The sequence below is a fragment of the Hyposmocoma kahamanoa genome, unplaced genomic scaffold (assembly GCF_003589595.1).
Source record: "Hyposmocoma kahamanoa isolate Upper Pololo Valley unplaced genomic scaffold, ASM358959v1 78, whole genome shotgun sequence".
Lineage (NCBI taxonomy): Eukaryota > Metazoa > Arthropoda > Insecta > Lepidoptera > Cosmopterigidae > Hyposmocoma > Hyposmocoma kahamanoa.
In genome coordinates this window covers 67,400-80,022 of record NW_020653945.1, presented here as the reverse complement: position 1 = coordinate 80,022, position 12,623 = coordinate 67,400, and the positions used below count along the sequence as shown (strand labels likewise).

General features: G+C 36.0%; 1 protein-coding gene across 1 annotated transcript in view; it reads left to right on the top strand.

Annotated features, from left to right (window-relative positions):
- Nucleotides 1-699: 699 nt before the first annotated feature.
- The window catches only part of LOC113233204 (3-phosphoinositide-dependent protein kinase 1-like), a 13,815-nt gene continuing 1,891 nt past the window's right edge, over nucleotides 700-12,623 (top strand). Inside the window, exons 1-5 of the mRNA XM_026468242.1 lie at nucleotides 700-929; nucleotides 1,049-1,274; nucleotides 10,781-10,874; nucleotides 11,127-11,302; nucleotides 12,204-12,267. Coding sequence (XP_026324027.1) covers nucleotides 800-929; nucleotides 1,049-1,274; nucleotides 10,781-10,874; nucleotides 11,127-11,302; nucleotides 12,204-12,267 — 690 coding nt within the window. The 5' untranslated portion in view covers nucleotides 700-799. The remainder of the gene's footprint in view (nucleotides 930-1,048; nucleotides 1,275-10,780; nucleotides 10,875-11,126; nucleotides 11,303-12,203; nucleotides 12,268-12,623) is intronic.

Here is a 12,623-nt window from a genome sequence, read left to right as displayed (position 1 = left end):
AGCCGCACTTTTGTTAAGGATAAGGTTATAAATAAATTAGAATGCAATTTTTTGGCAAACATTTTCTGGCAGCGTAAATATTTACGTCGAACACTTCGATTCAGAATTAAAAAGTAAGGCACAAGTAAGGTTTGTTGCAAAGTACATTGACTTTAAATAGGTACAACCACAGACTACCAAAGAGAATTTAAGCACTTCGTTTACAGACTACTTATGACTACGTTGGTACAACCGTTGTTGGTTGCTATAATTGTATGGTTGCGATACGACAAGTTTGTCCACTATATACCATAGATAATACACTATAATCATACTGTCATTCTCCGTAGTTGGGAGTTGGTGGTGGATAGAAGATGTGGAAAGCTTAAGCTTGTTTAATTAACCTAGTAGATTTGTAAAGTACTTCTTCTTCTTCTTTTAAATGTTATGGCTCCATCGAAATAGTAAAGTACTTAGAGTTTTTCTTTTATTGACAGCTTTCAAACATAACAAACAAACAGGTTCTAGTTGTCATAGTAACCCCTTTTTTTTAACATCTGTCTCTCTCTTCCTTTTCGAACGTGTTTATTGCTTAAATGTTTTCGAACGAAGTTTATGTTGCATTTTGAAGCTGAAGGCCTCGTAGCCAACGCTCAATAAATAAAAATAAAATTTTCGAGCGACGACGAGACAAGACAAGTTTAATTTTTGGTTCTGTGCTTTATTTTTTCTTTGCCCATTTTCTTTAAGCGTCGCAATGGAAGTGTTGCAATTACATTAAATTTCTAAGTAGAAACCATGCGCTTCGTTGTAGTAAGTAATGTCTAGAATAAGAGGTTTTGAGGCTAAAATCCAAAAAGAACTACTACAGACTCATAGGAATGGATGGGATGAAAACTGTGAAAAGAAAAGTGAAGGACAGTCTTGTTACACGAAAGATGACGCTGAAAGTAAGGCTCTCCATTTGTTATTTCCGTGTTTGGTTTTTGAAATTATGTACTTATTTCACAACGGTGTTTGAGGTTACTTTGTTGTCCACTTGTTGCTCTCAATGTCCGTTGTATTCCAGAGCAGCAAATCGCGGAACTGGTGTCGAAGCTGCCGCGACTCGACAAAATCTTTACAGTACACCGCAAGATCGGCGAGGGCACGTTCAGCTCTGTGTACCTGGGCTCGCTACGCGCACACTCACCGCTGCCTGACGCCTCCAAGCGTTGGTTCGCCATCAAGCACTTGGTACCCACTGCGCACCCCGCGCGCATCGAGCACGAGCTACGCTGCCTTAGAGACATAGGGTACTGTGCCTCCCTATTGGATTCTTTTTTCTAAATTACCCACTTCATTACTTATTCTCATTACAATTTAAGACTACCCTTTTTAAAAGATTTTGTCGAATGTTACTCTCTGCATACACAATTCTATTAATGTACTGGAACCTAAAAAGCTATTTATCCCTGGGATATATACTGGTTTAATATTGGGAACCAATTTGGTACCATATAATAATAATAATTTATTTTAACCCTAGAAAGATAACCATATTTTATAGAATGTTAAAGATAACCACATGTCGATTTGATGCGTGAACATTTAAGTACACATAATTTTGATTGTGTATATTACTTGTTGTGTTTATGGTAATTGTCACATTAGGAGTCATTCTGCTATATAAAATAAAAAGATTAAAGATTATTGATATTAATATTGAAAAAAGTCAAAATATAACAAAAATGGCTCTTAACAAAAGTAAAAAATATTGAGATCTCTTCTTGGGATTTATAATTATACCTAAGAATGCTAGAAAATCAACTTTATGTAATAAAATTTACTATAAGAATGTAAATTTAAAAAAAAATTATCCTCTAAGGCACTTAGGACAAGTGTTCGCCTAGTGCTTTGCGCAAATGAGAATTTTACATTTGTTGCACATTGACTTGTCATTGTTTTAATTTTTATTAGACAAAATGCACATTATTTCCTTGTCTTTGACTCAGGTAATTTATTATTATTAATAGACATATTTGAAAAAACGTGGCAACTTCAATTTTGGCAGTTGTGTTTTTGAGTTTTTACTAAACAAGAATTTAAAAGTGATCAGTCAACTTATTTTATTTTATATTGTATATAAATAGTTATTTAGTTTGTGCAGATGGTTAGTTAGTATAGTTCTTCTGTGTAGGTGAGTTTTTGATACCTTTTGTTATGGAGGAGAAACTTCCCGACGACCCGGGGGGTTGTGTACCTCATGTGGGTCTTAACATTTGTACAGGGGAGGAAAATGTGATGGATATGGAAGACAATATTCCTCAATTTTTTAGGAAATGTTCTGAATCTAGTAAGTGCAAACATTGTAAGCGTAAGTCTTAAAAAAGATGGCAATGGAAAAGTATATGAAGCTACACCTAATTGCCATTATGACTCTGATGACCAGGCTGCGAAAAAACCTCGCAATTATTGCCAATTCTGATACAACAACTGTACTAGAGAATAATGCCTCAAAAACGTCACTGTCTCTCTCTCAAAATGACATTTTATCTTCCAATATTGCTCCTCAATCCCAAGGTGGACCGAAGTATCAATTAACTGACTCTGCTCCATTCATAGTCCATGTAAAAAGGGAAGCAGTTAATTCTGATGACCACGCTACTCTCCATCCGGTACTATTCAGCAATTTTTTAAAGAAAAATAACTTTAAAAATATCATAAATGGCAGTATGAAAAGGATAGGTAGAAACAGAGTATCCCTTTCCTTTTCAAACCTTAAAGAAGCAAATAATTTTGTTGATTACCATAGTCTTGCAAAACTAAAAGCTTTTATACCTACACTTAATGTGTCCTGGATGGGAGTAGTGCGAGGTGTCCCTGCAGACTGCACTGAAGATTAAATTTTTGAAAATGTGTTGGCACCTTTTGGGTGTGGCAAAATTATGAAGGTTAGGCGAATGAAATACAAAACAGTTGTCAATACAGTTGTAACATATAACAATTTGGAAACAGTGGTTTTAACTTTTGATGGTCAGGTCCTCCCAGACCATGTGTTTATGTGCTACACATCCTTGCCAGTTACTCTATACATATATCCACCTATTCAATGTTTCAATTGTTGCCTGTTTGGACACACCAAGTTACAGTGTCGGTCCAAGCCCCATTGTTATAAGTGTGGTGATGACCATGTTGCGGAGTCTTGTGAAGTTGATGAAGAGAGTGGATCTTGTTGTATATCTATGTTCATATTGCTATCATTTTGCCACAAGTAAGTCATGTCCAGAATATTTAAGACAAAAAGAAATTAAATTACTATGGCTCAGAAATGCATATCCTATGTGGAGGCCTCTAAGATATTTCCAACAATATCCAAATCATTTGCTGCTGCAGTACATTCATCCTCACGTAAGTTACTTGGAATAAATGAATTTCATTTAGTGCCACTTTATCTTTACTTCCAAATAAATCACACAAAAAAACTGTTCCTCAAGCCATGTTCACCACCAAAAGCTCTTGGTGGTTATAACCAAGCTGATCGTGCTTCATTTGCCAAAAATTATCAAACTTCTACTTCTTCAACAAATGGTACAGCTCTTAATTTTCCCAATGCTCCTCCAGACCAACCTATTAATGACTTTGTGATTGCTCTCCTTAAATTGTTATCTTCTCGATCAAATTTGTTCTCAATTATTTTACCATCCATGTTGCCCAAAATTTTGAAACTTCTTTTAAAAATATACTTACCACCAATGGACCAAATAATCCTGCAGTGAAATTGCAGAAGTGCTTGTAATAAAAAATCGGATATAATCTATTTCCGCGCATGCAATGTGTAGAAAAAGGACAGTTAGCTATTTGATTATTTTGTTCACTTATGTAATTTATACTCACGATTCATTTATATATAAATTAAATTAAATACTATAAAACTGTACAAAATAACACTTTTAAATGAGAACTATGATAACACAATATATTTGGTTAGTGACAATATGATACAAAATCCTGTTTTTACACTTTACTGCAGTAATTTTTACAAGTGATTATTATACTATAGTACTGCATGATTGACAACCGCGCTGTCAGTCGAACAAACGAAGACTATTGCACGATTGACGCTCTGTATACGATTTTAACACCCTATAGGTGCCGACATTTTTTAACCCCAAACGTCCATTTGTTGGTAGGTCAATGTATTTACTTAATAATTTTAATCCTTTTGCTGTCTGTCTGTCTGAAACCTAGCTAAAGCCAGAAATTCCTTTTAGATTTTCTGGTTTTACCACAGTCAGAAAAGATAGATTTGATAGTTATGGCGATGTTGCCATCCTTGTAAATGATTCTTTTCCATTTCAACCACTTTCTGTTCCTCCTTCGAGTGATGGTATAGATACCATTGCTGTTCTTATTAAAAACATGTATTGTATATATAATATATATATATATATATATATACATATATATATATATATATATATATCCCTCATCCTTCATGTTCTCTATATACTGAAGTCAGTAATATGTTTTCTCAATTACCGAAGCCGTTTTTAGTGTTGGGAGATTTCAACTGTCAACATCAGTCCTGGTGTAGTTCCTCAAACAAATGTTATGGGGAAGAAATGTTAGAAATATGGGACTCACAACACCTTTGTATACTAAATACTGGCTCTCCAACTCGGCACACTGGTCCATATGAAGGCTTAAGTGCTCCGGATTTATCTGTGTACACACCTGATTTGGGTTCTATGCTCTCTTGGAGTATTCACTCAACTGCTTTTGGTAGTGATCATTACTCCATAGTCATTTCTGTTCCTAATTTACCTCAAACTTTTTTTTCTAGTCTTTCCCCGCGTATGAAGTACCGCCTTCCTAGTGATTGGTCTTTATTTTCACAAGAGGTTAATAATAAAATTTGTTCACTTCCCACTGTATATTCGGGAACTGAAGCTGTGTGTTCAGATGCACTTACGGACTTTAGTAAGTGATAGAGGTCGCCGATGACATTTTCCCAATTAAGGGAATTCGTTCTAATAAAATCCCCTTTCCTCTTTCTTTCCTTTTCCTTGGTGGTAGAATGAATGTACTGCGGCTATTAAAAAGCGAAAAGAAGCGGAAAAGAAATATTGTAATTTTATGACATCTCAAAATTTCGAAAACTACTTGGTGCAACGAGCTGGTGGATGGAGACGATTCTGTGCATCTATTTGTCCAGACGTTACCGCTTCGATCGTCTGGCAAAATATAAAAAGATTTAGAAGTGCTTTCAATAGTCCCTTGAGACAACAGATGCCACCCGAATTTATGGACAAGCTGGCTCCTTCGTCAGTACCAGAACAATCTCAATGCTCTTACTACTCCTCTCGTTATGAATGGATCTGGTTTAAATTCACTGTTTTCGATTAACGAATTAAAAGTTATACTTACTTATTATACAAAGGATTCCTCTCCTGGTGATGATGGAATTCCTTATTCATTTTTAGTTGACAGTAGTGGGGAGACTTTGGCTTATTTTCTCGATATTGTAAACTCCGTAATGATCTCTGGTATGATACCCTCTTCTTGGAGGTCACAATATGTTATCCCAATTTTGAAACCTGGAAAGTCATCTACTTAAGTTGCTTCCTATCGCCCCATAGCTATGTCATCTGTGTTAGCAAAACTTGCTGAACACTTAGTAAAAAACGGATTAGAATCGTTTATAGAAAGCAACAACTTGCTATCAAGAAGTCAATTTGGTTTCAGAAAAGGGAAAAGTACATTCGATAATATTAGTGTATTTATTACAGATATTCGTTTAGCTTTTACATTAAATGAATCAGTTATCCGCTTTTCTAGATATCAGTGCAGCCTATGACAACGTTATAATTTCAATTCTCCAAAGAAAATTACAAATGTTTGACGTCCCATCTATTCATTCTAGGTTCATTATCAATTTGCTTTCTGAAAGATTCATTAATTTACAGTTACATGACTGCACCAAGTTGTCCCGTGTGGTATGGAGAGGCTTGCCACCAGTGTTGGGCGTTAATCAATTCAATTTCAATCAGAAATTCAAAATAATTGCAATTGATTTTAATTGCAATTATTAAGGAGTGAGTTTGGGGGTGGGTTAGGGGGAGAGTTAGGGGGTGGGTTAGGGGTGGGTCACTCATTACGAATATGGCACTCATTTCTAAATCTAAGATGGCGGGCACGATTTTTTAAATAATGGCAAGTTGGGTATCGTTTTCGAGGTATTTGGAGGTGCTCATTACGAATATAGCATTTATTTCTTAATCCTAGATGGCAGACACGACTTTTCAAGTAAATGCAATATGGGTATCATTTTCGCGTTATTTGGGGGTGCTCATTACAAATATGGCACTCCTTTCTAAATTCAAGATGGCGGGCACGATTTCTCAAACATAGGCAAGTTGGGTATCGTTTTTGAGGTATTTGGGGGTGCTCATTACGAATATGGCATTTATTTCTAAATACAAGATGGCGGACACGACTTTTCAAGTAAATGCAATATAGGTGTCATTTTCGAGGTATTTGGGGGTGCTCATTAAAATTCATGCCTGCCATCTGGGATTTAGAGAGAAGTACCATATTCGTTACGACAGCACCCCAAATACTATATTGCCCATGCCATATTCGACCACGGAGGCAGTTATAACAAATTTCTTGTCTGTGAAAATGTTATTATTGCTTCATAATTGAGGGGGTGGGTGAGTGACCCACCCACACCCTCACCCCCTAACCCACCTCTTAACCCAACCCCTAACCCACCCCGTAAACCCACCCCCTAACCCCTTCCCATATTCCCTATAAATTTATCATAATTGTCAGTTTTAATTGTTAATCAAAAACATTGAAAAGATTGAAAGTTGATTAATTGTTAATTGTAGATATACGCGATTAACGATTGATCAATTGTTTTTGCAGTTCTCGCAACTAACAATTGATCTCGCAACTAATAATGTTTTCAAGTGTAAATTTATTTTACCTATGGAATAAATAATCTTTGACTTTGACTTTGATCAATCGTTAATTGCTGTTTCGCAATTGACAATTAATTAATTGTCAATCTTTAATTGCCAGAACAATTAAATTTTGCCCAACATTGCTTGCCACAAGGATCTGTTCTCAGCCCTCTACTGTACAATATATACACATATGACTTGGAACTGTCGCTTCCTATAAATATTAAAGTTCTATAGTATGCTGACGATCTCCTTTTATGCGCAACATACAAATCTATACAGGCAGCATCTCACTCTTTGAATATTCACTTAAATATTTAGAAAGTTGGTTAACATTTAACGGGCTTGAGCTATCTGTCCCTAAAAGTACTGTGGTTGTATTTTCTAGGAAGCTTAGACCGCCAGACGTCATTATGGTGTATAATGATTTGTCCATTCCTATAAAATCACAAACGAAATTTTTAGGCGTAATCTTGGATTCCCGTCTTACTTTTTTATACCCCATTGTGAATATATACTTGCCAAAAGTGAACAAAATTTAAATATCACAAGATGTTTGACAGAGGTGTGGTGGGGAGCTCATTCTTTTTCTTTAAAATCGGTGTACAATGCCTTAATTAGAATTTTTGACTACGCAATTTTTATTCTCGAACCCTGTAATATGTCTGCTTTGAGAAAACTAGACAATATTCAATATAAGGCCCTAAGACTCATAATCGGCGTTATAGAATTATTTGATGCCATATACATATTTGCTTATACTATGTGTAGTAATAGATATTTATTGGTGGTTCTGCCATGGAGAATGCTCCGCAGCACAACCATATTGAATGAAAGTTTACGACAAAAATAGTGATATAGATATTTTTTAAAAAGGACTAGAATTTTATAGAAATCTAAATATCTGTAATTTAAAAAAAAAAAAAAATTATTAAATCTTAGGTGGTTTTGCCCCGGAGTATGACGCAATAGCTGAGCTTCACCGTAGAGTTGGGATGGGGGGTGTCTATATGGCTATTAAGCATTACTTTCAGAACCGCTCTTTGTGCTCTTTCAAGTGGTATCATATGAGTTTTTATTGCTGCGCCCCAAACTTATAGGCAATATTTAAGTATTGGTTCACAAAGCGACGTAAATTGATTTCAAGAGTTCTGTATTGGCTATATAACGCAGTTGTTTAAAAACATGTATCAATTTTCTAACCCTGGCAGCCGTTGTCTCTATATGGTTTTGCAAAGTAAATCGTTCATCTATGCCTAAGTATTTAATCGTACTTGATCGTAAAATAACCTCACATTTGCAATTATAAGATTTAACACTAGCAGCTTTTGGTTTGCAATCGTGAATTATCAGTTTAAGCTGAGTGTCAGGGTCAGGAGCTGCAGTTTTGTGGAAACGAATATTTCGTTTTACTGGTGTCGAGGGTTAGTGGGTTTTCGAACAACCACTTGCCTATTTTGGCTATTTGCCTCTTTCTGCATACGAAAAAAAAAAGACAATTGTATATAGGAAGATTTAGTCATGTCTGTTTCTATGGTCAACTAAAGAAGCCAATACGTAATGATTGTGTCTTAGTGAATACTTTGAAAACCTCCTAGCCTTAATATCGTCGGGGATAGTGCAAATCCGCGAATGTGGTATTGGTAAAAACACGCATCTTCATCAAACCAAATTTCACAGGAGAGGGATTTAACGTTATTACTTTGTTATTTCAATGGCTATGACTTTCATTTTTGCACAGTAAGCATTAATTTATGTTATTTACGGATGATAACAATAGATTCCCGTAAACCACGCAAATTTGGTTGCTACGACATTTACGCGGATTTGATTTTGCGACCGAAATGGATACCACAATCAAATGCTAGTTACGAGTAATTGCACTATCCCCGATTATATAACCTTATGCCAAATGGTATTATAGAAGCTTTCCAAACGCTTGGCATACACTTCGTAGTGTAGATTCCAAATAAAACTATGAATTCAAGCACAGGTTGTAAAAAGAATTATTTTTGTTTTACAAATTTAATTTAATTTTTCACGATCCATAGACGACCACAGTGTAGCTCTCCGCACTGTAACATTTCTTTATCTACTCGCACATCATGATGATGGTGTATGCTATAACAATCTTCCTCTCTTTCCTACAATTAAAGCCTTTATTCGTCGTGCTATAATGTACCAAGCAGCCACATACATTCGTTTACATTTTTCCAGATGAAATGTAATTGGATGTAAATTCCATGCGTGGCTCCACCATAGCTTGCATCTGTGCTAGTGATGTTCATATCAGCATCACTCTGAAATTAAGTATTTATAAAATAACAAGTTAAGCCTTTAGGTTATTTTTATCAGGTCCGTAATAATCTTACTAGCTGGACAAAGACTGACACTGCTTGCGACTGTATAATCTTTCTTCATTGTCAGTATCTTGAATTTCTGATAAAACCTAAAAAAACATATATTACAAAATATGGGTAATATTTTGAGTAACTCTTAGATCGTAGATCTTATCTTATTCCTTTCTTCAAGATTGTTTGGAAAAAGTATAATTTTTTTCTTATTTCTGTATGATTGAGACATGCTGTGATTTCACTTATTCCTACCTTTGAGCATATAGGACTGGAGGCGTCTTTGATAGGCAATCCCCTCTGTCAAGGTACAAGCACAAAACAATCATCTCACAATAAACACTACTTTCAACTCGATCCAGTCTTGGAATCACTACAGACATATTATTAGACCTATCTTCTATAGATTTGCACACTTAACGCGCGCCCAGACCTGCCTATTCACTACTTATATACCATATTTTCTGACGCGCATGTGCAGCAGTGTTCTACGATCTTCAAGGGTATTCATGCGATGATATTTGCGTGCTTCTACGTTTTTTTGGTTTTATAGTTTTAAAACTGTTTTTAGTTCTATACTTGGTCTTTGGTGCAACGGGCTGGTGTCCGCAACTCGACGACAAAGCGCCTATTTTGAGTTTAGTTCTATAGTTTAGATGTCTAATAAATACCTTCTGCATGTGTTTAATACAGTTTATGTAAGTACTATATTTAGGGATCCATATAACACTGCCAAATTCAAGTAAGCTACACACGTATGCATTACACACCACTTTAATGCAGCACGTATTTTCGAAAGGTTTGCACACTCTCATAACGAAACCCTGGCTTTATCAATAATAGAGTCAATGTGTTATATCAAATAACAGTTTATGGGCATTGAGTGGTGATCACTACGAGTCGCTCTCGTAAATTTGACCTTTACACGTTTTACGCGGAAGCAAAGGGCTTAAATGTCAAAGCCATTTTCGTTAATTACTAGATTATTAAATGTCTAAATGATATATAATAATGATATATTTGATGACTCATTAATATACCTTATTTTGTTTATGTAGTATTAAATTTTATGTTACTAACTAAAATAATATATTAAGAATATACGATAAACCTCAAAACACCTATGATTTTTAAAAAAGTAACGACCGAAAGTCAACTTTCATGCAAGTGTCTTATTCAATGACTAGAAAAAGGTTTAGTGGAAACTATATCTAAATTTGCATTGGCACATATTCAAACATAAGCACGAGTCAGGATATGCATTCAAAAAATATGAAATTTTGGAAGTCCAGTCTTAAGTAAAAATTGTACTGTACATTAATTCGCTTGCCCAGACATTACTATTGTCATCGAGTAGTATTTTGGGTATCTTTTTGAGACTCTCATCTGTCCCATTATTATTATATTTAAAATACAGCATAACAATTGAAGTTAATTGCATTATTAGTAATATGTGTATCCGTGCTTCTTGTGGTTGTAACTGAATGTTTGTCGTTTCAGCGGTAAGAACAATGTGATAGGAGTGGACCTTTGTCTGCGCAACTTGGACACCATAGTGTTTGTAATGCCCTACATACCTCATCGGAAATTCTCGGTTAGTTTCTTAAGTTTGTTTGTCTCTAATAATCACGTAGATATTTTTAACTTCAAGAAGTCTAGGATTGTGCACAAGTTTTATCTGTCAGGTAAATCTAGAAATTGTTCATTACAATTGGATATTGCAGTAGCCAGGAGTACCATCTATTGGTGAATATTCGGATTACATTGCCTTGTCATTTATTTTATACGTTATCAGGGTCGTACTCACCGCGCAATGCACATCGTTGAAATGTAGTATTGTGTGCAGGAGTACGTGGGTGAGATGGACGCGGTGGAGCTGGCGGCGTACATGCGCGCGCTGCTGATTGCGTTGCGCCACGTACACTCGTTCGGCGTCATCCACCGTGACGTCAAGCCTTCCAATTTTCTATACGACCGAGAGAACCGCAGGTTAGGCCTACACGGCTCCAGTTTCCTATCTTAGTTGTCATTATTGTAGCCTCCGGCGGTCCTGCTGCCACTTTCATTACCGCTACAAAATACCGTTTAGGCTGCAAAAGCGGCGGCTCGTGCGGCTTGACTTAAATGTCTAGGTTTACATCGTGCTGTTTTCGTAGCACTGGCGCCCGACGCGGGCGGCGCGACACGGGTGTCGCGCTCTAGTCGCGTGCTAGATGTGTGTTAGAATAGTCGCAGTAGTATTCTGTCGTTTACTTACGTTTACATTTCGATCAATCAAGTTGAGATGTCGTCGGAAGAAATAATTTCAGCAATTTTAGAAATACTACCAATACGGAACAGCGAATTCTTGAATGAATAAATAAATAATTTAAGCGGGATTCAATTCTGGCTCGATATTTTCAATAATATAGTCAAACACATTTGTGACAGCGGACTGTGCACATGTGACAATAAATAATAATAATAATAATTCTTTATTTAAACAGAAACGTTACATTCATTGTAAGGCCCTGACTTCCGAGCTAGGTTCAATGACCTGTGTTACGGAAATCTGTGTCTTCTCTCATAATTAGTTACACCTATTTATTTCTGGCAGTTTATATATCTGCTATTAATGTAATATGTATTAAAATGTGTGTGTGCGCGTGCGTGTGTTTGCGCGTGCGTGTGTTTGTGCGTGCGTGCGTCTCGCTCACTAAATCACTTTGAACTATAAATATTCGATTCTTTATATGTAGTAAGTTATTTGCGAAGTTAACTGCAACGTAGTCGCGAGAGAATAAAAAATATAAATATAAAATAAATACAAATACTCATTGGCCTACTTATCCGGATTTCGTCTACGGTTTTCGTATTTTCGGTAAAACTGTAGGATGGGTTCGCATCTTTTTCGCCCGTAACAACTCATACTTGATAACAAAAGTACTATAAGAGAGGTCGCGTCGAAGCGTCTTTATCGCGCGCACGAGCCGCCGGCGCCGCAAACTGTATATAACCAGAAATAGAGATGAAATGTCATTTAATTTGTTTGAAAATTATTCTGCCATATCGTTACTGTGATAACTCCGCTCCGATTGGCCAGCCCGAGATCGAAACAATTGCCGGGTGTCGTCAACTGTTTCACTTCAAATCGACCAGTTAACTTGAGCTTTGCTATAATGGACGAAAATTGCAAAATTACATAATTAATATTTAATTACCGATGAAATGTGATTCCTTTTGTTTTGTAATTAGATGTTTTGCTGTTTTCCCCACACCACCGAATAGAACAGCACGGCATTGTTAGAGATATTATCTTTATTACGATAATACAGAATATTTTTTGGAATATACGGAGACGTAC